Source organism: Narcine bancroftii, chromosome 2, assembly GCF_036971445.1.
Source record: "Narcine bancroftii isolate sNarBan1 chromosome 2, sNarBan1.hap1, whole genome shotgun sequence".
Taxonomy (NCBI): Eukaryota; Metazoa; Chordata; class Chondrichthyes; order Torpediniformes; family Narcinidae; genus Narcine; species Narcine bancroftii.
In genome coordinates, this window is record NC_091470.1 from 305,922,728 (window position 1) to 305,941,000 (window position 18,273).

The following is an 18,273-nucleotide window of genomic DNA, read 5'->3' on the forward strand; positions in this document are numbered from 1 at the left end:
AGGTACTTGAACTATAAAAAGGATGCCTAGGGTGAACAACCACATGGGCAGTAATTATGTTAATTTTTTTCTGCGATTATCCCGACATTGCGGTCTAAAAAACATAATTGACACACATTACTGCCTTCCTTTCCAATAATAGGACATTAGAACCAATTTATTCTTAAAACTTAAGATCAAACCCACATTCACCACATTGGATAACAGCACATTCCAAACTCTCAGCACTCTCTGAGTCAACAAATTCCCCTAATGTTCCCCCTTTCTGCTTAAAACTATGACTTTTCATATTTATCTCCCCCAATCTATTCTGTCTATACCTCTATCAAATCTCCTCTCATTCTTCTTTGCTCCAAGGAATAAAGTCCTAACAAGTTTAACCTTTCCCTGTAATTCAACTCCTGAAGACCCAGCAACATCCTAGTAAATCTTCTCTGCACTCTTTCATCTTATTGTTATTCAAACTCAATACTTTGATTTATAAAGGCTAAGATGCCAAAAGCTTTCTTTACAATGCTTTCCACCTACAATGCCACCTTCAGGGAATTAGTTGATCCAGATCCCTCTGCAAGCTTTGAAAATTTTCCTCACTCTCTACTTCGCCTCCTATCTTTGTGTCATCAGCAAACTTGTTGATCGAATTTCCCACATTATCATCGAGATCATTGATATAGACAACAAGCAACAATGATCGCAACACAGATCCCTATGTCAGAAACATCCACTACCACTCTTTCTCCCACACAGACAATGTAGAATGCAGTTTACAACTTCTCCATGGATTCCTAGATTCTTAACCTTCTGAACTAATGTCCCATGTGGGACCTTGTCAAAACTTTACTAAAGTCCACCTAGACAACATCCTCAGCCTTCCTTCATCTACCTTTTTGTTAACCTCCTTGAATAACTCTACAAGACTCATTAAAAATTACGAACAAAGGACATTCACCTTATGATAACTGGAAATGGTCTCCAAAGGTTGAATTCAGTTTTCAGACACTTGCTGGTAATGGAAGTGTATTTGGTGATCAGGGAGCAGTGTGTGAGATTGATAATTAAGACAATGGTTTTACTCTTCTATATTTTTTTTTAAATCAGAGGCCATTTCTGCTTATTCAGGACTCAATGTCAGTCAAGGTCAAAAGAGTGACTGGCCGTAGTAGGGATTGGTCAGGAGAACACTTTTGAGGTAGAGCTGGGTGTCTTGAGCATATAACTGTAAATTAATACTTATTTTTAGATGATATTGATATCCTTGCACAATTTTACCAAAATACATCTTATTTATTTTGAGCAGAATTGGCAGTTTTCTTGAATGTGTGGCGATGCACATCTCTGTAAGTGAACCGGCTCCTTTTGTATCACCACGCTGGCAGGGCAGCTCCAAAAGATGGCACCGTCAGGGCCTACTCTCTGCCTCGTGGCTTAGGCCACTGCTCGCAACCCGGGCCACGTGATGACATAAACTGCTGCACGGGGCAGAACTCCTATTGGCCTTAAAGGGGTGCGTGCAAAATTCAAATAAACAGTTCTACTGGAAATCCCACTGAGTCTAGCGGTGTTTTCTGTGTTGTCGCAGTCGCTATATTGGTGACCCCAATGAGCTCAGATGATATCTGGTCTCCAAATATGGACTCTTCGGCAATCAGTGCCATCTCTGTAAAGGTCCCTCCTTTCTGGACCCACCACCCCCACATGTGGTTCGGGCAGGCAGCAGCTCAGTTTCGACTGCGGCAGATCACCTCAGACTCCGCCATGTTCTACCATATGGTGAGTGTCCTCGATGAAGAAATGGTGGCTAGAGAGAACAAGTATATCACCCTCAAAACCCTCCTTCTCAGCACCTTCAGACTTTCCCATCAGCAGTGCACAGCCAGGCAGGGGGACAAAGCCTCGTCTGCATTGATAGATGAGATGCTCGCACTGGCAGAGGGTCACAAGTCCTGCCTGATATTTGAGCAAGCCTTCCTCAAACAACAGCCAGAGGACATCCAGCTCCTGATAGCGGACAAGGATTTCTCAGACCCCAGGAAGGTTTCAGTCCGCGCCGACGTGCTGTGGCGGTCGAAGAGGGAGAACAAGGCCACTATAAACCAAGTCGCCCGCTCTGCACCCAACCGACCACAACCTGCCCCCAGATAGAAGATCGAGGAGCACCAGGGATCCTGGTGTTTCTATCACCAGTGTTGTGGAGCACAAGCCTGCAAATGCCGCCAACCCTGCTCGCACCAGGGAAATGACCGGGCCAGCTGACACTGATGGCTGTAACAACTGGCCATACGAACAGCCTCCGCCACGTGATGGACAAAACCAATGGTCGGCGTTTCCTGGTGAACACTGGAGCAGAGTTGAGCATGCTGCCCCTGACCACTCTTAAGACCTGCACGAGACCCGATCCTGCTTGGCATACAAATGGCTCCAAAGGAAGACCTTCAAGTCTCATCCATAGAGCTTGTCTATGGTGCATCACTGTTGCAGCCAGAGGAGTTTCTCAGAGCAGACGCCGGATTGGAATGTGAGGCCCTGACGCTTCTCTCGGACCTCCGCAGCAAGCTCAACTCATTAACACCCCACCGCCAACCTACCACTGCAAGCACCCGGAAAACGTCCCCAATGAGCTGGACTTAGCGGAGTTAGTGTTCATCAGGTGAGGCCCACACCCAGCCCCCCTGCAACACCCGTACGAGGGCCCGTACAAGGTCCTCCAGCAATCGGGCAAAGCCTTTACACTGGACATTGGGGGCAGGAAGGAAGTTTTCACTGTCGACCAGTTAAAGCCGGCGCTCGTGGACTTGAGTGAGCCCATGCAAACGGCACAACCCAAACAGAGGGACCGGCTGCTCAAGCGGCGGGATGCGTAAACTAGTTCTGGGGGGTGGTTGTGTGGCGGCGCACATCTCTGTAAGTGAACCAGCCCCGTTTGTACCGCTGAACTGGCAGAAGATGGTGCCATCGGGGCTGCCTTGTGGCTTAGGCCTGGGCCATGTGATGACATCACCACTGCACGGGGTGAGACTCCCATTGGCCTTAAAGGGGCACGCGCGAAATTCAAATAAACAGTTCTATTGGAAACCCCACCAAGTCTAGTGGTGTTTTCTATGTGTAGCAGCTGCTACAAACGTTCAGCAGTAAAAGTAGTAATATGTTCTACAGACTGGTCTATTCATAAAGCATCATTGCAAAGGGTCAAAGTGTGAGTTCTCTCACTAGAGCAGAGAAAATGGTCAAAAGCATCATTATCACGTAGTCAGCTAGATGCAAGGTGAATCTCAGTTTCAAAAATAAAACTCAATCTTGAGCAAAAAGTGAATTTGAAATTGCTAGCCTGACTAATTATAATATCAATAATATATTAGTGTTTTGCCTTTGTGGCATTATTCCTTCTCCAGGAACGTTCACCCATTTGAAATCCTCTAAGGCTTGTGAGCACCTGTCACCCTGTACCTTCACTATTCTCCAAATAAAATGGTTGAATAATTTATATGTAAGCCTTCTCTTAAAAATGTGAGTCCATTTCTAGCATGACATGTAATCCGCAAAAGCTATAGAATATAACTTCAGAATACAAAATCCATAGATGGTTACAGACTTGATTATGCTCTGATCTTAATAGGGTAGTCTTGAGATACACCTGAACATAAGACCTTGACTGCTTTTATGGTAACCAGTATCATTGTATGTGAAAACAATAACTTGAGGAGTTCTCAAACAAAACACTCAAGGACTGCAATTTCAAATCATAGAGTCAAAGAGTTATGTAATGAGGAACAATGCCCTCAGCCCAACACATCCATGGCGGGCAAGTTGGCACTATTCACGAATTCCATTCACCTGCATTTGGTCAATATTCTTCTAAGCCCTTCCTATCTATGTATCTGTCCAAATTTCTTTGGAATGTTGTAATTATTCCTACTTTTATAGCTTCCCTTGGCAGCTTACTCCAGAGATGGACTGCTTTCTAAGTGAAAAGATTAAAGTTCAAATTCAAGTTTATTATCATCTGATTGTACATATACAAATCAATGAAACAGGGTCCCCCCCCCCCCCCCCAAGACCATGGCTTATGCACAAAACACACATATACTGTACATAATGATATATTGATAATCAACATAAATATTTTGGCCTATTTCAGATAAACGTTTTTTTGGAGAATTGGTCATTTTTTAAAAAAATAGCCCGATAGCAACAGAAAATCATTTGTAACAGCAAACAACAAGATAAGGTTTTTTTTAAGCATTAAAATAATGTTTAATTCTTATCATAAAAATGCTGGGGACCTCTGATCACCAACACTTCACCACTGAGGCTATGCTCATGCTGGCAGCCCGAGGTCTGCTGCTGCTGGCCCCGGGAGCCCGAGCTCCCCGGTCAGTTCAGCTCTGAAAATATTTCCAATAAATGATGATTTCTGATTTGTTTCAGATATCCTCATTTATCCACATTTTTTTTTAGATAACTGATGATTTTGGAGAATCCGATTTTGGATAATCAGAGATGTACTGTATATGAATATTTGGCATGATTTACATGGTTACAAGATACTCTACCAGTCTCACAGCCTGTGGGAAGAAGCCATTCCCGAGCCTGGGAATCCTGAGTTGCTTCTCAGGCCTCTATTAATCTCTCCCCTTTCACCTCAGGTTTTCCATTTTAGAAGTGGGGGGGGGGAAACTGAGCATTTCACTTTATCCATGTCCCTCATGTGAGGAAACTGGATGCTCTGATAGCTTGACATATTCTTCTTACATCTGTGAATGATTTGATCAAAAAGGGCACAAGTAAAAAAGATCATAAGCCTTCTTTACCAAATGCAAGTCAAATAAAATCTGAACATCTTCAACCAATTTCTCCACAGAGGGCATCAAATATGGAAACAGAGGTCAGAAAGAAAATTACATTCAGAATAAGAAAATAGCAATTTTTTTCCAGATGTGTGCAAATCTTATTTCTTGGTGTGATTGTTTTCCTAAAACTTCCTCTGCAAACGTCAACCAAGATTTTTGTGTGAAGTAATTGTCAACTTTAGGGGCGAATGTTGGCATCCTGGGCAATTCTCTGGTCAAGTCTAAAGCTGGAATGGCAATCTTCTGCCAATCCAGGGAATCTGCTCAATGAGCTTGAACTAGTTTAGATCTGATGGTTAAGAACAATGGAGAAACACTAAAACTGCAGATGCTGAAATCTTGAGCAGACAAAATATTTGGTCGAGGAACTCAAAAGGTCAGATAGCATTTATGGATAGAAATAATCTCACCATTTCGAGTCTGAACTCTTTCTCAAGACGACAATAAAAACAAGTGAAATTGCATACATAAAGGTGGAAAGAAGCTGGGGGAGGAGCCTAGAGGGGATAAGACAGAATGTGTGAAAGGTAGAGCAACAGAGGGGGAAACCATTAAACAGGGGTGGGGAGGGGGGGGGAGGTGATATGTTAGAGAGAGAGTAGGTAAAGATAATGGAAAGATCAGATTCAGATGAGGGTAGGGAGAAAAATCAATGTTCATTCTCTAAGGTTTAAGGTTGGCTGTGGGAATAATTGAGGGAGTTGAAATCCTTGGCTCCAGGCATTGCAGGCTTAGAACCATGCACAAAGCAAAGTAGTCACCAAATTCTAAATATTTTGGAAAGCCAGATGCATTTAGAAATATTGAAGTTATTTGATAGATTTCATGGGTTTTGCACTGCAATTGTTTTGGAGGATCCGTGTGCTGCAGGAAGATCCATGCAGATGGACAAAGAAGCAATTTAAGCCTTTTTTTTTGGTCCCAAGAAATTTCATAGCAATAATTTCACGAGAGAGGAAAACAGTAAAAATACCCAAGTGCTATTTCAAAATACAATTGCTGCATCTGGGACAGTAGGAAACTGCCAAGTGCCACAGGTCACAGAAGCTGAAATATTGAGGAGACAATTTTTATTCTCATGCTGGAAACAGCAACTTGCAACAAAGCAATAACCAAAGGTGCAAAAGATCTGGTGATGAAGGTGAACAGGCACTAGCAATTGCACAGATGAAGCTTTTTGTGTCATTTTGCTACATAATGGAATTTGCTCAGAGATTGTTAAGGGACAGACTCCTTGACACGGAACTCAAAATATTATAGAACCATTTGATCGCAAATGGCTTTGTGTTACAAGGAGAATATTAGTTCCAGTTCAAAGCTTATTAGTATTAGCTTTCTCATTTTGGCCAAAGTGCCAGCTGTTCTAACATGTTTTTTTTTAATACCTGGTTGGCTTGACAAAACATATATGCATCTATTGTTGATGCACCTCCATTGAAACCTCCCTTTAATCTTGTGCGATTAATCAGTGTTTCTATTGGTTTTGCTAATGAGGTTCACCTCCACCATAAGGCAAGTGAATGAATTTCTGTTCGGACTGGCAATTATTGCAAAGCTTCTTCAAGATGATGACAGGAAAATTATTGTTAAAGTGAACAATTGCACTAATTTAGTGGGTGAAAATGGACCAAAGCCATTCTAACTACAGTAAAGCCTCTGGTATTTGTCACCTATTGAATTGGTAGATGCCATAAAAGTGTATTTTCTGGTTGCTTGCCTAACTTTCTTTCTTTCTTTTTCTTTGGCTTGGCTTCGCGGACGAAGATTTATGGAGGGGGTAAAACTAACTAATGCCTAACTAATACACCTGCATTAAGAATAAACAGTTTGAGACAAAAATACTATACTCCACTTACACTGAACAAACTTCACTTGCGTGAATATATAAACCTTAAAGCATTTTACTTTATTTTCAGGCACATTCTTTGAAAACATTTAACCATCACTGCAACTGCAGCTTCCTCCCCTCCACGGAGCCACCTGAAAGATGAACTTTAACATTGTAGATAATTAAAACCCCCTCTGTCAAGTTTACATACAAAGCCTAACTAATGTATTTAATAATATACTAATGAAGATAAAGACTCATACTAAGCAGGGAAAAGGAGACACTAAGAAAATCACCCCAATGTCGAGCGGCTTCAACCAACTCTTCATTGCTGTTTCACACATATTTATTCAAACAGCTGCAATGAGGAAAGCATGGCCAAGGCACTCCGCTGGTGGAATATTTGCTCCCATCTCCACCAAACATTTAGGTGTTACTTCAGAGAACATTTACAATTTTAAACTCACAGTACATATTTATTTTCCTTTTTTTTTGTTGATTGCTTGATGCTGTCAGTTGCTTGAATTCTGAATACTTATTCATCAACCTTTCATTCAGACTACCATGCTGGAAACCTGAAATTATTCCAACTGTGAAATAAATACCTAGTCTTATTTTCAGCATCAAACAAACTTTTACTCAACTTTCAGGCTCCACTCAAATCTATTGTGGCACATTCACTGACATGTTCTCTCTTCTTGCAGGGGAAAATATCACATGGCAGGAGAGAGTAGGAAATGAGTGGAGAAACACTGAGCATCATGAGAAGAGCATTGTTTCCGCTGAACAACAGATTAGGGTATATGCTAAACCATTCCCCTCTATTCTTTTTCAATTTTCACTTACTCCACAGGCCCATTGGAACTTTTTGATGGTAGCACCCAGACCTGTACTGAAGCTATATGCGATGCAGATCTTGCTTTCTGCTCTCCACTCATTGCAATCGTGCTTTTGTTTCCTATTCACGTTGGATACTCATGAATTTGAGCCTCTTTCATCAGAAGCTAAAAAGCAAGATGACAGTGAAAATGAAGAAAGAACATCCACCAACTGCAGATTTATGTCAACAAGCTGAATCTTGTGTTTGCTGCCCAGATTCGGAGACCAGACTTTGAGCAAAGACCTTTATGATGTAAGACAACAGAAGCAGGATGGGGGATAGGGTTGTGTACTGTACACATGACAAACATCACATTCTAGTTTTGCTGCAGATGAGGACTCTGAAGTATTGAATCAAAAAGGAGCCTTTGGTTTTGGATGATGAAATGCATGGGGTATGGGCAAGGCTTTCAGAAAACCCACATATAGGAAAGCAGGGACCAAAGAGGGTCAATTCAGCACCCACAACATCAAACAAGCGGAGACAACCTTACAGGTGAGGTTTTCTGAGTGTAGATTTCCGATGCAGCAATGCATTGCTCACAAGCAAATGTTTTTCAGATTTGATTTTTTTTTTCCAAAGCCCAGAATGAACCAAGTACACAACAGTTCAGATTTCATTAAACAGGAAAGTTTTTGCAGATGCTGTGATTGTAATGCAATACACAAAAATTGCTGGAGAGACTCAGCAGGTCATGCAGCATCCATAGGAAGTAAAAGGTGTCCAATATTCTGACTTGGAGTCCTTTGTCAAGGAATGAGCAAACAGCAGGCCTGAATAAAAGTTTTTTTGGTGGGGGGGAGGAGAGAGGATAGAAAGGAGGAAGGGGCAGAGGGGGCACAGAATAGACTAACAGGCAAGAGGTCATTAGTGGTTTTAGGTAGGAGGATAGAAGAGGAAAAAAAAGATGAAAAGTGATAGGGGTAGGGGTTAGCTCTCTGAATGGAAAGGGTAGGGAAGGGGGTGGACAGCTGAAGGAGACAGAATGCTGGGGAAATAGGGAGATGGGGAGGAGTTTAATGGAAACTCGAGAAAACAATATTAATAGCATATGGTTGGGGAGTGTCTAAGTGGAATATTAGCAGTTGTTCCTCCAATTTGCGGGCAGCCTTGGTTTGGCAGTGCATGGGGCCATGGATGGACAAATGGGTGGAAATGATATGTGGAGTCAAAATGGTTGACCACTGGAGGGTTCCTATCATTGTAGAGGACAGAACAAACGTGCTCAACTAAACAATATCTCATTCTGCGTCCAGTCTCTTCGATATAGAGGGAGCCACAACAGCAGCACCAGATGCAGTTGATGACCCCCACAGATTGTAAAGTATTGATTCACTTGAAAGGATGGCGAATGGTGGTGAGGAAGGAGGTGTGGGCACAAGTGTAGCATTTCTGGCAGTTGCAGGGGTAGGAACCGAGGGGGTAATTAGTGTGAAGGGGTGAGTGGTTAAGGGAGTCCCGGAGGAAGCAGTGTCTGCAGAAAGGGGATGAGAAGGAAAGATGTGTCTGGTGGTGGGATCATGGAGTAAGTGGTGGAAATTGCAGAGGATCATCTATTGGATGTGGAGGGTTATAGCTGAGGACAAGTGGAATCCAGTCCTTATTGAGTGTCGGGGGTGGGGAGGGGAGGGCCAGGGAGGATGTGCAAGAATGATTTAATCAGCTTGACTACCCAGAGCTATGTCTATTTATTTTAGAGCAGGCTTTTTAAATGAATAAAGAAAGCTTCCAAGCCAGCCAAACCACTGCCTGTAAAGTATTCAAACATGATGCAGGCTTGGGGATCCATGGTGGGAAATAAAATAGGAAGGATTCTCTACTCCATTTAACAATATGTTCACATGTGCCAACTTAAGATAGAGAGCTCGGGTGTCCAGTTGGGAAATTCCAGCTCTGGCTACAAATCAACAATGATGTCCAAGTTTGATTAATGATCGGCTTGCTCTGCGTTGTGCTACTGATTGTTAAACTCATTAATCGTGGTGATGCTCTTCGTGTGGCAAGTGTTTGCAAGTATCCAGGACCTCATTAGTTGAACGTTGGGTCTGCGCCTTGCTTAACAAATACAAAACAAATGTTGATCCTGCTTCTCTCAAAATCTCTCCTGACGTAGATAATTAAATGGGTTATTGACTGATTAATGCCTTTGGAGGAATATATAGATTTGCTCTTTGAAGTGTTCTTCAAACCTCTGGAAATTAAATGGTAACTTTAACCAAGCAAAACAAAAGGGTGAATGTAGTATGGGAGATAAATTGAAGACTGACATAAGGCAGGGAAAATAAAATGATATTCAATCTTCAATGAACCTCACAACTCCTTCAGCAAATACATTTTCCAAATGTAAAGCTCACACTGAAATTTGTCAATGTCATATGAATAATTTGTGCGTGATTTGTAGTTCCTTTGTGCTGAATACATGCTGCATTTTATTCGCCAAGTTGCCATGGATGTACAAGGGCATTATCATCTGAAACATGAAAGTGTGTATTTATTTTCTCTTCTGACAGGACTTTTTGTTAAGCACAAAGTATTTTGGACACTGATTCATCAAATGTTGAAAAGAGTTTTGCAATAAATCCAGTTTAAATAAGCAAACCAATTAAGAAAAGTAGAGACACTTCATTCTTAATTGCAAAAATATCAGCAATTAGTATTTTGAAAGAAAAGGTTATTACTTACACTGGAATAGAAGGCTTCACTTGACACGCAGATAACGTCTTGCTCCTGAATTGTTAAAATATCCTTTGCTAAGTGCAATCGCACTTCAAAGGGCTCTTGAGAACCATCTTGCAGTAAACAAATTCCCGTCTTCGTCTTGAAAACAAGGAAAAGATTACACTGATTTAAAACAGATTTGGGAGAATGATAATTGAAAGGAATACTAGTATAACCTCAGGTTTCAAAGTACAATATGCGTGAAATTTCATTTCAGAAATAATGTCTAAGACACAGTTATGCAGCTCCTTGTAGATTACAAAACCCTTATTGATTCTGTGCTTTGGGTGAGCAGCATTGTCTTTATCCACAGCACAAAGGGTATTGTTCTTAATATGTTCAAATGTAGTAGTAACCAGCCAGGTATTTTTCTGCAGGAGATAGTTTTTAATTAGGGTTTTACACAGAAACATAAGAAAAGGACGAAGAGTAGACCATCTGGCCTGTTGAACCTGCTCCACCATTCAATAAGATCATGGCTGATCTGTGTTAAAAGCCCAGAGGACCCCAAAACCCAGCAGCAATAGCTATTCACCAAGCCAAATGGTTACTTAAACAAAAGTTGCTTTTAATTATCTTTAAACACGAAAACAGAATCACACTTTAACTTATCATTATTGACTTAACTAACCTAACAACGCCCTTCTAATTCTAAGCGCACGTGTATGTAATGTGTATACAAGATCAGAAAAGTTCTTTGGTTCACAGTCCAATCTCACTTCTTATTCTTCCAAGTTCACTGGTTGCAGGCAATTCTTATACTGTGCACAGAATTTAACATTTATTAAGTTCATTGGGTTTTGGTGCTTGAAAGGTAAATGGTTACTGCTCAGGAAGGTTCTTGCCAGTTTTCAGAGATTTGTGGTTCCAGGACATCTGCAATGGATTCCTTTTTAATCAGCCACTCCAGTGTCTTGCTGACAAAACTTTCCCCCTCAGGGTTCTCCAGATGATAACTTCTTTCTTTCAAGTCACTACAGAGTGCCTTTTCTGTTTTTCTTATTTCAAGTGAAACCTTAGACAGCCAGTCCTCTCCTCGTGCATGAACCACAAGGGCTTTCTCCAGGCTGAACCAAGCACTCACAATCCATCTTCCAAATAGGGGTTTCCATAAGCTTGCCAGCTTGTCCTGTTCCAGTCCCAGTTGCTGTTGCTGACTGTATCACTGTAGATGTGATCTCTGTCTCTCTCACTGAAAGAAAGCCTGTTTGATTCTCTCTGCTTGCAAAACCACATGACCCTCTTAGAACAGCAAGTTCCCCTCCAGACAGAAGGCAGCTCCGATAAGCTCTTTCATCTGTGGCCTTTTTGTAAACAATAATCCATTAGTGAAGTCTCTTGGGCACTCTCCAAAGTTTTTGCAAAGTCTCTGAGGGCCCCAACATGTCTAGCATTAGCAAAGCTCCAGTATTTTAAATAAGATCTATTTTAAAGTGTTTGTATGTGACCTACACTAACAAATCTTGCCCCAATTTATCTTCCAAAAACATATCTATGTACTCTGTCACATTGGGCCGTGAAATCAGTCCATCTAGCCACACTTACCATAACAATACAAAATTCTATCCAACTCTTGTTTAAATATATTTAATGAGGCAGCCTCCACTGTTCTCTTAGGTAGAGAAATCCACAGGCTCACTACTCTATAGTTCCTCTTCAACTCTGTCCTAAATCTACTCCCCTGGATTTTGAGATTATGTCCCCTCATTCTAGTCTTGTATCTCTTCTCAAAGGCTAACCCCCTCATCTCTTGAATCAAACCGGGGGGGGGGGGGGTGTGGTGGGGCTACTCTACACTGCCTCCAAAGCCAGCAAACCTTTTCTCAGGTAAGGAGCCCAGAATGGTATTCAGTACACATTGTGTGGCCTGACCGCATGATGTAAAATAACTGCAAATCTTTCCTGCCTTAAATTCAACCCCTCAAGCAACGAAAGCCAACAAGTTTCACAGGCTTGTTTAAATAAGTGAGTAAAGTGCAGTTGAGTTCTTTTCCAGCAAAAAGGAGATGGAGCAAGAGAATATGAGAACAGGCATGTTCAAATTGGTGAGACGTATAAGCAGAGTGGCCATTGTGGGAACAGCTATCATATGAGTGGCAAGATGTAGAGAAGGGAATTGAGGCTTTGGCCCAAGAGGCTTCGATGAGCAAAGGCTGAGGTGGTGGTGGTGGTGCAAGAGCAACCTATCCTATCAAGAAACAAAAGTGATCAGCAAGGAGCCATAGGGAAGGGAATTTTTTTCTTACTTCTTTCTATTTCACAGACAGGGTGAATAGAAGGCAGGGCAGAGAGATGCTCCTCTTGGTGAATATGGATACTCAGGGAAGCCAACAATATGCCTGATGACTTCATCTGCGAGATGTGCATCCAGCTGCAGCTCCTTACATGCTGTGCTAGGGAATTGGAGCAGGAGGTGGATGAACTCTGGGACATTAGGGAGGTAGAAGTTCAGAGATGCAATCACACCTTGGAGGCAGGAGGAAGGTAGCTAGATAACAGTTAGGGGAGAGAAAGAGAACAGATAGTCATTGCAGGACACCTATACAACCCACAGTGATCTGGTATCTGGCACAGAGTCTGGCCTTGTGTCTAAGATGGGAAGGGAGGAGAAGAGGCAAGATGTACTGATAGGAGATTCCATTGTTATGGTAGCAGGTAAGAGGTTCTGTGAAAGAGATTGAGAATCCCAAATGGTATGTTGCCTCCCAGATGCCAAAGTCTGGGATATCTCAGATCAAGTTCAAAGTATTCCCAAGAAGGAGGGTGAGTTGCCAGATGTTGTGATCCATGTAGGGACCAATAACATGGATAGGAAGGGTGATGAGGTCCTGAAATAGTGTTCAGTGAGTTAGGTACCAAGTTGAAAGACAGGACCTCTAGGGTTATGATCACAGGAGTGCTACCCGTCCAATGTGCCAGCAAAGTTAGAAATAGGAGGATAATGCAGCTTAATACATGGATAAAGAGATGGTGTAGGAGAGAGGGCTTCATATTTCTGGATCATTGAACTTTCTTGCATGGAAGGTGAGACATGTATCAACAGGATGAATTACATCTGAGCTGGAGTGGGATTAATATCCTTGTAGGAAGATTTGCTAGTGCTGCTCTGTGGGGGTTTAAAGTAGTTTGGTAAGGAGATAAGAAACTATAAAAAGGTAGAGATAGTGGAAAGATTGATACAATGTGAACTTGTGAGGAAGGACAGGCAGTGGAGGGAGCATAAATGTAGTAATTGGAGGGTTTGAAATGAAAGATATATTAGGAATAAGGGAGGTGAACAGAGCATGGATCAGTAAGTAGAATTACAATGTTGTGGCTGTTGTGGAGACTTGGCTGATGCAAGGTCAGGAGTGGCTGATGCAGGTACTGGGTTTAGATGTTTAAAAGGGATGGAGGGGTAGCCTTTATAATTAGGAATAGTATCACAGCTGCAGAAAGGGAAGATATTGCAGAGGGATTGTCCACTAAGAGAGTATGGGTAGACGTTAGAAACAAGAAGGGTGCAATCACTCAATTGGATAGTCAGAAGGCCAACAAAGAGATCCTTGAGAGCAAATTGGGAACAGCTGTTCTCAGAGAGAAAACACAAAAGTAATGCGAGGATGTTTGTGGACCAGTTGTGGGTTCTGAGACAGGGAAAAGATGATAGGATAAAGGAACCATGGTTGTCAAAAGAGGTGAGACAGCTCATTAAGAGGAAGGAAGCATATGAAAGGTTTATGAAACAAAAGACAGGAAGGGCTCATGATGAAACTTTAAAAAAGGACCTAGAAGAGCAAAACGGGGCCAAGAGAAAGCCTTGGCAAGTAGCATTAAGGAAAACCCTAAGACATTCAATGCATACATGAAAAGAAGCTGGATGATAAGAGTGAAGGTAGGGGTACTTAGAGGTAAAATAGGCAATTTGTGCCTGGAGGCAGAGGTGGTCCTAAATGAATACTTTGAAGCACCAGATTTCACCAGAGAGAGGGACCTTGATCAATGTGAGGTCAGTATTGAACAAGTTTATGTGCGGGATCATGTTAAGGTTAAGAAGGAAAAAAAATACAGGATCTCCTTAAAAACATTTGGATTAATAAGACCCCAGGACCTAATAAGATATACCCCAGGTTACTACAGGAAGTGAGGGAAGAGATTGCTGGCCTTTGACAATGTTCTTTTCATCCTCCCTCGCTACAGGGGAGGATTGGAAAATGGTAAATGTCGTTCCCTTGTTTAAAAATGGTAATAGGGAGAATCTGGGAACTACAGACCAGTGAGTTTTACGTCAGAGGTGGGCAAACATTTGGAGAGGATTCTTAGGAACAGAGATTATAAGCATTTAAATAATAGATTTTTCAGGAATAGCTAGCATGGTTTTGAGTGGTAGTCATGCCATGTAATCATAATTGAGTTTTTTGAGGACGTAACAAAAGAAATTGATAAAAGCAGGGTGGTATATGTGATGCATATTAATTTTAGTAAGGCATTTGATAAAGTTCCCCTTTGTACGGTCATTCAGAAAGTCATGAAGCATAGGATCCATGGAATCTCCTGGATTCTGAATTGGATTCTGAATTGTGAATTCTGAATTGGATTCTGACTTGTGAATTCTGAACTGGATTCTGAATTGTGAATTCTGAACTGCATTCTAAATTGGATTCTGAACTGGATTCTGAATTGGATTCTGAATTGTGAATTCTGAATTGGATTCTGAATTGTGAATTCTGAACTGGATTCTGAATTGGATTGCTGCTGAAAGTAGAGGGTACGATGAAACATATTCTGCCCGGAGGCCAGTGGCTAGTAGAATTCCATAATGATCTGTTTGGGGGCCTCTGGTCTTCGTGATTTCTATAAATGACCTGGAAGAAATAGAGGAATGGGCCATTAACTTTGCAGATGACATGAAAGTTGGAAGTGTTATGGATAGCGGTTGACATAGGTTACATCAGGATATGGACAGGATGCAGAGTTACGCAGAAACATGGCAGACAAAATACAATCTGGAAATGTGGCAAGTCAAATTTAAGGCAGAGTACATGATTAATGGCAGGTTTTTTTTTAAAGTGTGGAAGAACAGAGGGGCCATGGGGTCCAAATCCATAGATCTTTCAAGGTTGCCACAGAAGTTGATCGGATAATTAAGGATTATGGTCTGCAGGCCTTCATTAGTTAGGAGATTGTAGTACATGCTCCTAGTTCATTTACATTTGAGTGGAACTGCCATTTTAAGAGAACAAATCAAGCTGCAAAACCTGCAAGCTTTGGAGATTGACTGTGAGCTGATAGGCTGGGGACAGCATGTATGCAAATTCACTACTTCTGAAGAGAGAGGAAGACTCTAGGATACAGGTGCAGAGAACATGTGACCAACACATTACAGAAACAGTACACTGTTTGATCAGGGGCCATTTTAAGGAGGCAACACAGGAGCCGGAGCTCTTGAAATATTACTGTGCTGAAGTGGCCTCATGTGTGTTAATGGACAATTTCTCTGATTTCTCCCTGTAAGGGGGAATGAGTTTGCCCTACAGTGGCCAAAGGAAAAGTCGCTTTTAAAGGGGACTTAGTATACCACACCATGACCAGAAAGGGAAAGTCACATTTTGGCTGATCTACAAAGGGGTTCCAGAAGCTTTGTGAAAGCCAACTCACTTCATTTACCCTCGAAAGGGAAAAGGTGAGTTTTGACAACAACTTGTCTGAAAGGATATTTCTCGAAAAGCAACTCAACAAGGATTTCATGAGTTTACAACAGTCTGACACTCCTCTCCCTCCCCCCTCATTCGTAAACAAACCTTTGCATCAATTTAAAAGTCCTTGCATCAACACTGGATTTCTGAGACTGAATTTCAAACTGTCTTCCAAAATTGGGCCTGAACTGTAAAGGTTTGAGATATTTTCCACATACACACACACACATATAAACACAATTGTTCATAGTTGGAAGTTAATTTAGAAAGGATGTTATATATTTTTCCTCAACATGGAACAATTTGCTATCACATGACCAGGATTCTTACAGTAGTGACAAAGAGGACCTGAAGATAAATGGATTGAGCATTCTGGTCCTTAGATCTTACAGTATAATTATCACTCTGTCACTCTAATCTCATCTTTACTTAAGAGCACTGCCCCACTTACCTTACCTTTCTTATTCTTTGCAGGCTGAGAAGCATTTAGTTGCCCATCCATGGTGACTTGCTGCTTTCTCAAACTGCTGCTGCCTTTGAGTTGAAGCTATTCCCTCTATGCAGTCAAAGAGGGAGTTCCAGGATTTTGCCCTGCTGCTGGTGAAGGAATGGGGATATATTTCCAAGTCAGGATGGTAAGGAGCTTAGATGGCCATGCTTAGGGGTGGTGTTCCCATGCTAATGCTGCCCCATCTTTCCAGCTGGTAGGTGCAAGAGTTTGGCATCCTCGTGTTGTCATCAGATACAAGAGTCAAATTGCTCATCTTTTCAGAGACGATCAGCACATTCCCAAATATTTTAATACACAAATGTGTTAGTGAAACTCAGCACGTGAAGCAAAGCTACAGTATATAACCAATGTTTCCAGTCTGAGCCTTACCTTAACAAATGGTTCAGGCCGGAAACATTGGTAATATATCTTTGATTCCTTTAGATGCTACATTACCTGTTGAGTTTCTCCAGCACTCTTCTGTATTGATCGACAATCATAGCATCCGCACACTCTCCTGTGCTATACTTCAGTCATGCTGAAGACAGCAGAATTTGCTGAAACCTGGGACAATAACTGCTGACAGGCACTGCCTGAGGATAGTTATGAAAATGTGCTTATAGATCCAAGGCTCAGTACCTTCTGTGACCGGACTGAAAAAAACCCACCTGAGCATTGCACAGCTCTTTATGCCTGATGCTTGCCTCAGAAAAGTACTAATAATGATTTGTTACTGTCAACCAATCACCATTCCCCTGGTTTGGGATTTTCTAAACATCAATGTGGTTTTGAGATGGCATTGCAAAAAGTTTTGATCTATATTAATTTGCGGTACTTTATGTGCCAATGAAAAATCATGGCCAAGAGTAAGGAAGAAAGGGAATCATCCATTCATAACATCACAACATTGGCTCACTAACTTTGTGATGACCTTTAGATAACTGATGGGACTAATGCTACATTAATCCTTTTTTATTCTTCCCACACTTTATCGATTCAGCCACTCATCTTTACACTAGGAACAAACTGATTAACTGACCATCACTGGGATGTGGGAAGAAACCAAAACGCTCAGTAGAAGTGTGGTCATAAGGGCAACATACACAATCCACACCAAAGGCACCGGAGGTCAGGATTGAACCTGGCTGACCGGAACTGAGACAACGCCACTCCATCTACTTTTGTGCCACTCCAGAAGTATGTCAAATACTGGTGTCCACAAAAATAAGAAAAATTAAACTGGCAAGAAAAAAAATAAGGCAAAGAAATTTTGTAAGATATTCAGGAAAACCATAAAATAAATTCAGAAATTACAGATAATATAAAAGAAACAGCAAAAAAACAAAGGATAACAAGAACATGATTCTTTTACTAAAATTATAATCAGATTACATGGTGGCTCAAATACTGAAGAAGCACGTAGTGAGGAGTAAAGAAACAGCAGTGATGTGAAGGGATACATTTGTCATTGCTTCCAGATGAGATAGAACAATTATTGCAGATTTTAACACAAAGGGAAAGTTTGTTATGAAGTTCTCAAAGCCTAAAAGAGAGAAAAAAATATATACATCTAAGGAATCTGGACAAGAAAGTTTAGAGGGTTGATCAATCATTTCTCAAGACTGTAAAGAATATCTGATTGCTGTTGGTGAGGAAGCCAGTGAAGGGGGATTTGGAAAGAAGGTTCAGCCCAAGAATGAACTGATTTTCATGATTCGCTCATAAATTCCAGTATTATGGGAATTTCAGTGCTTGCTTATCTGAACAGAGGAGTGATGAACTTACTGACAAATTCTTATAGAACCATAGAACATTACAGGACAGAAACAGGCCCT

General features: G+C 41.5%; 1 protein-coding gene across 1 annotated transcript in view; it reads right to left on the reverse strand.

Moving 5' to 3' along the window:
* The window catches only part of sntg1 (syntrophin, gamma 1), a 149,912-nt gene extending 133,462 nt beyond the window's left edge, over positions 1-16,450 (reverse strand). Inside the window, exons 1-2 of the mRNA XM_069915697.1 lie at positions 16,400-16,450; positions 10,238-10,372 (exon numbers count right to left, since the gene is read on the reverse strand). Coding sequence (XP_069771798.1) covers positions 10,238-10,372; positions 16,400-16,450 — 186 coding nt within the window. The remainder of the gene's footprint in view (positions 1-10,237; positions 10,373-16,399) is intronic.
* Between the last annotated feature and the right edge of the window lie 1,823 nt (positions 16,451-18,273).